The sequence below is a fragment of the Colletotrichum gloeosporioides genome, assembly GCF_011800055.1.
Source record: "Colletotrichum gloeosporioides strain Lc1 chromosome Unknown consensus_7, whole genome shotgun sequence".
In the NCBI taxonomy this organism is placed as follows: Eukaryota; Fungi; Ascomycota; class Sordariomycetes; order Glomerellales; family Glomerellaceae; genus Colletotrichum; species Colletotrichum gloeosporioides.
The window spans coordinates 1,743,529-1,755,743 of record NW_025544652.1 but is presented as its reverse complement, the minus strand read 5'-3'; the positions used below and the strand labels follow the sequence as shown (position 1 = coordinate 1,755,743).

The 12,215-nt window shown below is 54.8% G+C and overlaps 2 protein-coding genes across 2 annotated transcripts; one reads left to right on the top strand and one right to left on the bottom strand.

Moving 5' to 3' along the window:
• Positions 1-6,547: 6,547 nt before the first annotated feature.
• Positions 6,548-9,621, top strand: GCG54_00001871 (Zinc finger and BTB domain-containing protein 8A.2; the record flags this gene model as incomplete). Its single annotated transcript, XM_045401974.1, has 2 exons — positions 6,548-7,265; positions 7,325-9,621. 2 exons carry the CDS (start codon positions 6,548-6,550, stop codon positions 9,619-9,621), a joined length of 3,015 nt encoding a protein of 1,004 aa, XP_045270703.1.
• Positions 9,622-10,237: 616 nt separating this feature from the next.
• On the bottom strand, positions 10,238-10,523 carry GCG54_00001870 (uncharacterized protein; the record flags this gene model as incomplete). Its single annotated transcript, XM_045401973.1, has 2 exons — positions 10,238-10,415; positions 10,516-10,523. 2 exons carry the CDS (start codon positions 10,521-10,523, stop codon positions 10,238-10,240), a joined length of 186 nt encoding a protein of 61 aa, XP_045270702.1.
• Between the last annotated feature and the right edge of the window lie 1,692 nt (positions 10,524-12,215).

Here is a 12,215-nt window from a genome sequence, read left to right as displayed (position 1 = left end):
TGCGCAGAAATGGGTGTTTTGGGGCCGTTTCGCTTGACTCGTGGATCCTGCACAACATCCCTCAACTCCCGTCATGGAGCAAAAATTCCCTGTCCTCGAGGCGCGCACAGTACGTATGCGGTGGTGCGCTGCGGCTTGTAGTCGGTACGTAGCGTAGTGTGCCCTTTTCGTAGGCCATCCCAGGCTGATTGGAGGTTCAAATTGCAAAGCTGCTCAATGTGCGCGATATTTCATCCAGTGCTATCCGTACCGCCATGCCAAGTACGACATGGAACCGTGGTGTCTATCTTGGCCCCTAATCATAGGCGTGCCAAGGGCAATGGCTACTAGACCTTGATGTGAGTGTCTTCTGATCAGCAAAAAGTCGTGTCGACGGCCGTTCCAATCTTGCCTATCGTGCGCGCTATCTGGCCCGTCATCCCTGGCGCCTGAACACTCGACCGGAAAACCAGCGCTGACGCGTGTGGTAGCAAGGTTTGCCCAGCCTCCTAGCCTCGGAGCCGTCGAATCATCCGGGACTAACATGTTCTGGAGAATTTCTGGACTTGAGCATCCGCGTCGACGAGGGGTAGCCTTGTTTCTGGCAGTATGGTTGTCAATGTCAGCGGACTATCGTATAATCGCCATCATGAATGGCATGATAGCTCGAAACAGCAGTTTTGGACGCCGAGGTGACGATAACTCGGCGCAGTCGCCAGCCAGTGTGACCCGACACAGACACGCGCCGGAACCGTCCCATCATGTGACCCGACGAGAAACATTTGATGGTCATGCCGAATCAACTCTGATTTGTTATGATTAGGAGAACAAACCAAGACAGGGGCTGTCAATACCCTTGACCAACTGAGATTCTCTCTTGACAGATGGGTTGGCTGGGGACGAATCGACCAGCGCTACAGAGTACACACTGTCTGTTTGATTGGAACGCTTCGGGCAAAGACTCCGAACATTGCCGGTGGTCTCGAGTTCCCAACACGAGATGGAAAGAGACATTGGTTCAAGCGTTGGGCGACATACGTCAAAGTGAGGAAATAGTGAAGCCTCAAGGACTCATGGAGGGTAGTAATTGCGCATATGGTGAATTGCCGCGGCGAATCACTTTCGTCGCACGCTGCCTCGTCTTGGCCGGAGAAGAAGCCGTCTGGGTCTATTGATTGACGGCGCGCGGCGATTTGATAACCTGCCTGGACATCTGCACGGTGAGTGAATCTGCTGCATCTTCTTGTTGGGTGGCAGGAGGTTCATCCGGGATGGCTTGGCACTTGGGAAAGACTTGGAGACGTCCTCGTCGGTACTCGGCCCCGAAGTACCCGCTTTCCGCTGCGAAGAGCTGACTTCCAATTTTGCGCGAACGGCGTGATGCCGGCAGCATTGGACTGTCAAGATTAAGTCGCCCCATGTGGTGGAGCAAGCCGTTCGGAGCATGTCCGCGTCCCGGTGACCGGAAGGAAATGGATACCTCGCGGTCGTCTTTTTGTGTGCATGCACAACGACACAGGATGTTCCTCCTTTCGTTCACGCTCAGGTTGAGGTTGCGGTTGCCGTCGCAGCAGCTGGCGGAATGCCAGATGGGGGATGAGCCGACCATCGCCAGCATGGTACCGCGTACCAGGCATCGTACAGCCGGTCTTGTCAGAGACCGATGATGAAGGGCAATTTCGTGCGCGGTTTTTGACAGTGTCGCCAGCCTTCCATGCAGCCAGATCCCTGGCGGGTGTTTGTTCTGCAGCAGACAGCAGGCGCCAAGAACAGTTCCCGGGCCAGAAAGGAGGAACGAATGCCGCCCATTATCCCACGCCCAGCGCGCATCTGCAACATTGTATCCTTGATGCACCTCGAGGGGCAGGGGCCGATCCTCGTAAGATGCAGCTGGCGGGTACCTCGGATCTCTGAGGCGGCGGCGGTGGGCAGCACAGCAAGGTGCCCTATTCGTACCGTACGTTGCCCTGCCCTACCCTGGTTGCCCTGCCCTTGGCCCTGGTCTCTCCCGCGGTGAACTGTACTTGCGGTGCACTAGTCTGTGTGCTGTTCAGGTCAGGTACCCATACATTGAGCGTGCCGTGGCCGTACAGTAGTAGCCTGCCTGCTGGGAGTTGGAACGCTCAATACCACGTCGATTCGCGTGCGGTGGCCGTGACGCTTGCAGGGTTCGCCATCGTCTCATCATTTTTGGCAGAGCAGGGTCAGAGACGACCTTGCCCGATTAGACGGCCACCCTTGTGTGCTGACCGTTACAGGCAAACCATACTGTGTGCTATGTGAGCCGCGCGACGAGACTAGGAACGGCCTGCGTTGTGTGTACCAAGTATTCGTCGAGACGGACCGACATGGGTGTTCCAGGCCGTCAGAGCTGCCAATTGGCGACAGAGCAAGGCGGTATTTGACGTAAAACCATTGTGTGTTTTCTCGGAAGCATCTTTGGGTGTAGGAGAGGCCGCCAGAGGGCGAGTTGGAGGGATTCGACGGCGTGTATCGTGTATCGTGGTTGTATCAAGTGTACCTCTGGAAATGCAGGACGGCCCCCAAAGAGGCCGAAGAACGGAGACTAGTGCAAGTCGACCGCCGAGAGACGGAAACAAAGTCGATGTCGATGGCGCGAGGTTGGCTTGGTGAGGGAAAGCGGCACGACATGTATATGTGTAATTGGCCAGGAAAGAGACAAGAATAAGGGTTCATCACATCTGCTGGCGCGTGCTGGCATGCAGGTGGAATCAATCCACCCACGCACGTATCCTCATCCTGAAGAAACGGGAGTTGGGGTTGGGGGTCGGGTTGGTGAGGAGGAGAAGAGGAGCTGAGGGGACTGAGGAGAAAGGGAGGGTCGGGGAGGGGAGGGGAGGGGGAACCCTTAGATTCCGCGTAGGTTGGGGGTTAGCGACGCGGGATAGGGAGGGGAACAGGGCCATGGAAAGGAACTGGACGGGAAGGGCACGCTGCACAGGCGCCGCGGACAGTGGACACCACGCCTGTAGAGCGCCCCGGGAGGGTACACCTGTAGGGCGCGACGGCGCTGCGGCAGCGCAGGTAGCGTGGGGACCTTGGGGAGAAGGGCGGCGGGAAAAGAGCTTGTGTGGATAGGATTTTGACGTCGGACGATGCGAGGGAATCTCATCTCGGGTTTTCCTGGGGCCTGGGAGTTGGAGTTGGGGGGCATATTGGGGCCCCTCTGCCTATGCCGAACCGACGTCCCTTACCTTGGAAACCTACCACAGGCTACAGGCCACCAGACATGGCCATGGTGCTGAGGTAAGGTTTGGGGGTGGGTGCGTCCTACAGAACTAAGGCAAGGACGACAATGTTCGGGGCAAAAGCGCACGAGGAACGACAACCGGGTCGGGAAGAGGAGTTGACTGAAAGAACGGGGACCATGGAAGACATGGAAGGCGTAGAAGCTGTGGAAGGGGCCACGCACGAGCTGGGAAGGTGCGACTAAGGAGTCGTCCATGTCCTCGTCCATCAGCCATCAGGTAGGTAGGAAGGCACCGCACTCGCTCGTCCATCGTCGCTCTCGGCAGGCACAGACAGATACCAGGTACCTACCTGAGATAGTGCGGACAGACGCAGCAGGAGCACTGTCTTGTCCCATACCCAAGGTGCCATACGATGCGATGCAAACACGATACCTTACGACACAGTGGTGCAGTGCAGAGACGCCGAACATGCTCGACTGGGGTTTCATTTTCGGGAAGGTGTGTGATGCGGAGTTCGTTCCGCCATTGCCTACACTACCTGCCCGTCTACCTACCTGGTAGCCTGTAAAAGGAGGCAGGTGCAAATATCTCAGGCATGGGAGCCAAGGCAAGGCCAAAAGTCACAGTGCCTTGTCTTGCCTTGTCTTGCCTGCCAGGGAGGGAGGTCACGAAGGAGACAGGCACCTTCCCGTACGCCTCCTTGACATGACGGAAAAGCACTGGTGCAAAAAAAGATTATTGCCTTCCTTCCCCTCACTTTCCTTATTGCCTCATTAGAGATATGAGGTAACAAGATGCGACCAGGTGAGGGTTTCCCTGGAGAAATTGGCACAATCTTTGATGAGGATCACGCGGGAAGGCATGCGCACGATGACTACCAGTATGGGATGTGATTGCCCTGAGCAGCAGACAGTGAGACAGTGACTCGACACCCTGGGGACTCGGCCGATGCGCCGACGGTGAGGTCAGTTGAGAGAACATGCCTACCTACCTACCTTACCGGTAGAAGCCTGTCAAAGAGCCCAGGGTCGGTAAAGGTATTTATTCAGCGAGCATAATGCAGCTCTGGATAATGGATGGCATGGGCATAGCATAGCCCGTTGATCTAATGCAGACTTTGACGATGGCATGCCTGTTTCTCTCACCTCATCTCGCGCTAGACTGCGAATTATTCGTGTAGTCTCTCGCTCCCATCACTCTCACACTCTCACGCGTCCAGCCCCCAAGGCGCAGTTATCAATCTACGGCAAGGAATTCGCAAGCTCTTCTTTCCATCTACCTGCCTACCTAATAGTGCAGTCCGTGTGATTCCGTTTCGCCGTACCCGCAGATTCGGCGCTAAGAGAAGGGGAGGACGATCGGGTGGTTTAGGTTCGCGTCACCGCCCTGTTTGGAGGCAATGGCACTCTGAAGGCGTAGCCTGTGCAAATGTTGACAGGCCTGCGTCCCGGCAAAGCGTGAGCCTAACTGCTGGGCGGGCCAGCCATGTACGGATAATGACAAGCCAGGCAAGGGTAGCTCGATTTTGACACTCGCCTGGACGACGACCGAGCCGACAGTTCGCATTACCTCACCATCTTTTTCTTTTCTGGTGCTTCTTTTCTCAGTGTACACCACCGTCTCCTGAATGACGTCCCCCCTTGACCTTCCTGGCCAAAGCTCAAGGGCCTTGTCATCCTCGTCGTCCTGTCTGTCTGCTACGGTACGCTACCGCACCACGGTATCTGATCATACACATTACCAGACCGTACAGTCGCCGCTCACAGTGCTCGCCCTGTGTACATAGAACCATCTCCGAGGAAGCAGCAGCAGCAGAGCAAGAGCAGGCCCTGGGCAGGCATCAGGTTGTGGCCATTGGCAGCTGCTCCCCTCGAAATTTTCTCGACTTCCCTGGCAGAGAGCGGCATGGTGAGCCAGGCAGGTACTTGTGCCTTTGTACCCTTCTGGCTCTGCCTGCCAATTTATTCTTCCTTCTTCGTGTTGTGTATTTGAATTTCTCTTCTGGGGAGTTTCCTCTGCCTTCCATCTCCTCTCGTCTTTCATTCTTTTTGCCTCTCCGTCCTCATCCCAACTGCGACCTTTTGTCTGCTGCCCAGCAAGTCTGACTCGACCCGAATTCCTTCGAGAACCGAATCGCGGACGCGGCAAATCCTCTGATATTTATCAATTAGCCCCAAAGTGGACGTCCCGAGAGAGGGAAAGAAAAAAAAAGGAAAAGGAAAACGGGTCCGCTTCCTTTCCTGCCCCCCCTCCCGGCTCACTTCCCACACCTCTCACTTCACCACTCCCACACCCTCCCCCCGAAAAATTTACACCAGGCGTCATCCACCGCAGATGCTTTGATCCTGTACCGCGGTCTCCAACTTTCTTGTTTCTGGTCACCATCTGCACACGATACCTGGAAACTGTGCTGTGCTGTACTCGACTTGGTTCACGCGCAGCAGACCGTCCTGTCTGTACCTTCCCTCTGTACCAGATCGAGAACCTACGCGCCCAGTCACCAGCACAGAAAAAAATCATCCCAGGCACCTTTCGCGCCTGCCGCTGAAGCAAGGAAGTTTGCCCACTTGCCTTCATCACTTACCGAACCCCCATCCAACCATCCACACCTTCTCTCTTCTCTGTCTCCCATAGTCCACCACGGTGTCAACCAACTCAAGCGACCAACGGTCCAACCTCCCACACATTCTCCGAAAAAGGGCCTTCATAAAGGACAGACAGGATCCACTCCTCCCAGAAGGGGCGACGTCCAACCCACATCTTCCCTTTTTTCCTCCACCCTTTGGACGGACCACTACTCAACGGTTCCTACTTCGCACACCCTCGGCACCCACCCCGGCAAGACCACTTTTTTTTTCTGACCCCCTCTCGGCGCCGCCAGGTACCTGACAGCTTTTTTTTTTCTGCCGAAAAAAGAGCAACGCGAGAGAGAAAAAAAAATAAGAAGGATCGAGCCCCGTCGACCCACTCCCGACCCTCCCCAAAACCACCTCCAAACGGGATCAACTGGAGCCTCATCCCACCACAAAACCCACCTTCTCACAAAACAACACCTCTTCGCGTGTTGTCTTTTTTCTTGGGTTCGCGATTTCCATCATTCATTCACTGGTGGAATCTGTCTTCGAGCTCCTCGACCTCTCTCCTGCACTCACACGAGTATTTCCTTATTGCTCGGCACGCGCAGAAAATTCAGATCGGCTGGGTCGACGACTTCATTGTCCTTGTCCCACAAAATTTTCCCACGAGGCCGTTGACGAGTCCCCGTACAGACGTAGGAACGCGTCTCGACACCTCGCAACAATTCAAAGCTCTGTGCGCCTTTGTCTCGACAAAAGGCCATCAGACTCGCGGATAGCATGGACGCTTCCCAGTACCCTACCAATGGTATAAACACGAGCTCGGCCTCCTACCCGTCGCCGCCCGCAATCACGCCTCACCAGCTGCAGCACACCAACTCTCCCCTGCCTCACCAGACTCTGCCGCCTCTCCAGCCGCAGACCTCCGCGGCCATGAACCAGATGTACGGCAGCAACCCTCACACTCCTCGCACTCCTGCGACCCCCAACACTCCGGGCTCTGCGAACAACATGCCCGCCTACCCCCAGCAACCTGGAGCTCAGGCTGGACGCGGCGGTCCTTACCAGCAGATGGGCCAGTATCCTCCCCCGCCCCAGGGCTACGGCACTCAGTCTATGCTGCCCCAGACCACGATGGCTTCCTCTCACCCGCAGCCCATCGCGCCCGCTCCTGCCTCCGGTCGCGTCCCGCCCGTCCTTCGCCCCATGCCTGCTGGTGGCGTTATGCCTCAGCCCGGCATGAACTCTCCCTACGGACCTGGCTCCGTTCTCCCTGGAGGTATGGGCGATGGCGACCAGCCTACTCACGTGGTTGGCTCTCAGGGCCGCCGCGGCATCCTTCCCAGCGCTCCTGGACGCCCTGCCGCCACTCCTGCTGGCCCCGGCAACGCGAAGAGCACCGTCATTCCCGTCAAGGATGCGGACGGCAAGTTCCCGTGCCCTCACTGCACCAAGACTTACCTCCACGCCAAGCACTTGAAGCGTCATCTCCTGCGCCGTGAGTATCCCCCAATTGAGACCCCCCGAAGCTGACGCTGACCAAAACGCGACTCCCAGACACGGGTGACCGACCCTACATGTGCGTTCTGTGCCGCGACACTTTCTCGCGTAGTGACATTCTCAAGCGTCATTTCCAGAAGTGCTCCATTCGCCGAGGCAACCCGACTGGTGCTAGCCACTTGTCTCACCCTCAGGCTCACGTCAAGAAGAACGCTGCTGCGCAGAAGGCGGCTCTTGGTCAGGATGGCGGACTGAACCACCTCAATGGTCTAGGTAACATCCCTGCGGATGGCATGGTTCAGCCCTTCGGTATGATGCCTGTGTCGGATGGAATGGGCAACCTCGCGAACGATCAGAGCCAGCTGTCTCGCTCCAGCAGCCTGACCAGAATTGATAATGGCAGTAACCAAGACAGAAGGGGTTTGACAGGTTCTGTCATGGACGCTCAGGGCCGTAACGGCCAGTTCGAGCAGGCATACAACGGCGATGTCCCTAGCTCCATGACGCCCAATATGAATCAACAGATGCAAAACTACAATATGCCCCCGGGTCAAAATGGAATGTCCATGTATGGCGGGTCGAACTCGAACCAACAATCGGGCCTTGATTGGTCTCAAATGTTCCAGGCTGGTGCGCAACAAACCTACGCAAATACCTTCGAAACAACTCCTAATCTTGGACAGACGCAGATCGCAACCAACAAAGAGCCTAATGCTGGCACCCAAAGAACTGAAGGTCTCCCTGGCCCAACCCACTCCGCCGATTCCCTATTCTTCTCTACCTGGGCCGTTCCGCCATCGATTCAGGACCCTTACACCCATATTTCCAACCAGATCCTAAATTTCTTCTACCCTCCCGGCTCCCCGATTACCAACGAAAGCGCCGGCTTCAACCTGTATTTCTCGGCCGAAAATATCCGCGATTTTCTGGAGAAGTACACGCACTTCCATGTGCACTTCCCCATCCTTCATACCCCGACGTTCCGTATCCTGGAATCGTATACTGGCTTACTTGCAGGCATGTGTTGCATGGGCGCCTGCTACTCAGACCGTCTCTCTCCAGATCACGTGCGCGACATGATGAACTTCCTTCGGGCGGCTTTGATCCGCGATGTCCCATTCTTGGCCAACACCGTGGGCTCACGGCAGACTGGAAACGCTGACAACAGTTCTTCGGGCGACAGCAGTCGCGAGCTTGAGGAACTTCAAGCTGTCATGCTACTCCAAATTCTGTTGCTCTGGAACGGCACACCTGGGCACCGTGAAAGCGCGCGTGAGATCTTGCCAGCAATGGCGGAGCAGACTCGCAAACTGCGTCTGATGGAAGTTTCCACAGCCATGCCCCTCTTCAGCCCGCTGCACCAAGTCAACTTTACCCCTCACAACTTCGACGTCTCCACATTCGATTGGGGTGTGTGGGTTGAACAGGAAAAGCGGATACGCCTCATGCACATCATCTTCCTCTGCAACTCTGCCATGGAACTCTATTTCAACGCCAACTCCGAACTCGACAGCTTCGAGATGCGCATACCTCTTCCCTCAGACGACGCTGCATGGGATGCGCGGACGAAGAAGGATTGTGAGGACGCTCTCGGTTTCCACGGGGAGGAGCTTGTACGACAAAAGAACCCGAACGGCACACAACGCAGCAAACAGCCGGAGATGGACCTTGCCCTCAGAGCGCTGTTGCACGGGTCGTATCAGATGCAACCTGGCAGCACAAACCTGTACGGCAAGTTCATCCTGATCCACGCCATTCTCTCCTTGATCCGACGCGCTCAACTGGACGGTAACGCCGTAGTGAAGGGTTACGCGACGCCTCCATTGAGTGACTGGATGGTGAATGGCGGATCTGATGGCACTGGTACAAACAGCGGGAGAGCAACACCTGTCGACCCCGCCACAAAAGCGATGCCAGCGCACGTTCAGGAATCTTTCCGCGTGGCGCTGCAAAAGTTCAAGGTCAACTGGGACGCGGACATGGTCAACCAGTTCCCCCCTGGTATGGCCAAGAACGCGCGCAGATATGGATTCTCTAGAGACGGCATCCACTTCTACTGGTTGGCGAGATACATGTTGAAGCACACGCGGGCAACGGATCTGCAGATGGACTCGGATCGTCGCTTCATGCAGGTGATGCAACTTCTGAAGTCGGTAAAGACGTGGGTTCAAACGGATGGAGCCTCGAGGGGCGAGGAATTGGGATCGGTTGGAGAAATCGACAAGGACTTTGGGTCGGAAAATCTCACACTCGACCTGGCGCGACTTTTCAAACATCTTTCGGCGGTGGTGGAAGACCCGGGAATCCCTTCAGTTCAGACGGATATCAGCACAGTGGCCGGCGGCACACTCTGACACAACAAAACTCATCTGCATTTGGTGGCGTTTGTTTTTTTATTTCATTTTCCTTTTCACGTTGTATCCTCACGGATCCGTTTTCATCGACTCATACGCGTTGTTGTTGAAAAGCAACCTCGGTTCCCTACTGCATCAAAGCCGGACACGGTGGTTATTTTTGATATGCATCTTGTGGCGGGTGGTTTTGCGCAATGATAGACGGGGATGGTGGAGTTGGCACTGCATTAGACTGCGATCAGATAGAACTTGGGAGGCTCTCGGGTGACACCACAGGTGGCCCGGCGAGGTTGTCACGATATTCATGGCTTTTCGCTCATAATGATTTTCGTTGAAGCGGTTGCGCACGGCTAGGCTGGTCTGGTCTAATGTTAGATGTCTCAAAATGGGTGGTACTCGTCGTTTATCGCGAAAACAAAAAAAGGCGGTCCGCAGCAGCGGTCTACCGCCAGCGCAGTTTCTCAGTGCTTCTTTGGAAGTCGGCATGAACTTAGAGATTAGACATTGCAAAATTGAATCGACTGTACAAAATCACCACTTTGTCCTTTAATGATCGTGACTGCTCCAGAGACACCCTCCCTCACAAAATCGTAGTCTGGCTCTCTTGACTTCTGCCTCACGATCTGTCGACGACGTGAACCTTGGGGACGTACTTGTCGACAGCAGCCTTCTCCTCCACGGTGGGCTTGTACTTCTCCTCGGCCCTGTCAGAAAGGTAGAGGCCTGCTCCGCCCCAGGCCAGGACGGCGACGCCAAACCCGAGGCGGGTCTTGGGAGACAGGTTCTTGTAGGCTCTTTGGGCGTGCGGGTGTCAGCTTAGCGGGCGCGGCTTGGAGTGGAACAGCCCATGCCAAGACGTGGTCGGCAGAGTGTGGGAGGAGTTTTTAAGCTTACTTTAACATCTTGAGCTCGTGGGCGGGTGGGTGGATGAAGGAAGTGAGTGGTTGATTACGCGGAAGAGCTTGACGGCATCACAGGCTCCGGCCTAGCATATGGTTAGTCGGACAGCTCATCCAGCGGTCGTCTGGTGGCTGGTCTCCTTACTGGGGCAACCTTGGCGGATTGGACGCGGTGAAGAATCGGCAATGGCGCTGGCTGAGGGAAAGTTTTGGCGATGGGTTGATGGAGGAGTAGAGGTTCTCATGTTGAGAAAGGACTGGATCTGATTGGTTGGATATCGAGATGTGGGTCGGCGGGAGAACCTCTGCCATCCACCACCCCTCGCTCGTTTGATTTAAGAATTTTGCAATGTCACTTCCTAAATTTCATGTAACTCCTAGAACTTAGACGACAGATTGATGGCTAGGTTCAAAAGAAATCTATGGCGTTCAAGCCACCCGCCGAGGTTGTGGGACTTATCCTCAACCACATATCCTACGGGAACCTTCAGCAGGTCTGCTATACGCCTGTCTGGTCTGTAAATCTCTGGACTATCTAGGGCTTCTAGCTGACTGTGTCCCTCAGCCTAAATCTAGTCCTCTTCAACTACTTGATAAAGTACCTGTTCCGGTACAAGGTCGGCCTCTCCTCTATTGTTGAAAAGAATGCGGTTTTACCTACTACCCAGTCAAAGCTCTCAGCCAAGACTGTGTGAGCCCAAGTTTGGGATCTAGAGTTCAACCATAGACTTGAGGGGTGTTATGGTGATACAACAGAGCGATAAGTGATGAGATGGAAATCTGAGATGCTTCTGCTGGTGATAGTGAGAAGATTTGAGCAACTCGATGAGGCCAGGATTTCGCTGAACTAATACTCAGGTCAGAAGTTTTAGCTAAAGAGGAGGCTTGAGCATCAAACTTCGAGACGATTGGACACGGCACAATCACAAGGCTCTTTTGAACTGCTGGCAAGTATATCAGTAAGTTTTAGGCACTTCAGGCGTTCCGAAGGTCAACGGGTGCCACTGAACATAAGACCGCTGCTTGAAGCTGACTGTATAACTGAACGCGTTTGCAAGATGAGTTAGAAGGAAGCTGAAGAACGAAAAGCTGAGACTTTATTAGAGAGGAGCATCTTGTTTGCTCAGACGTGCTTATGATAGCTAGGGCGAGCATGTCGTCGCCCCCCTAGGTACGTTCGTTCAAAGGCTAGGGGCAAAAAGGGGATGGGCAAAAACATACAACACCGGGCATTCGCCGGTCGTCACCGACCCGACTACTACTCCAGCCCTCACTGGCTTATCTATGGGAGAGCGGACGGGATCCCGAGTTCTCCAGTGGGTATGGTCGTATGTGTTGGTTTTTGAAGGTGAACATACTTATACACCAATCACCTACACATGACCAGCTAGGTGAGTATCATCTTTTTAACGTGTGTTCCGTTTCAACAGACTGGTCTAGACATTGAGGGAATTACAGCAGTGTCTGCTTAACTTAATTATGCAGAAGAAGCCTTAGGTATAGCTGTCTTTTATGCGAAGACCCTACGCTTGTCATTCAGCTCTAAACTGTAACCTCACTTCGCTTCATGAGCTGCCATCGACCGTATACAACAAAACCTGAGTTCATAATACCATCATGCTGCAGTACAGTCGACCTGAAGTAAGTTCCAGTTAAGATACGCTCTCTCACCCTTGCTTTTTCAAGGCCACTCCG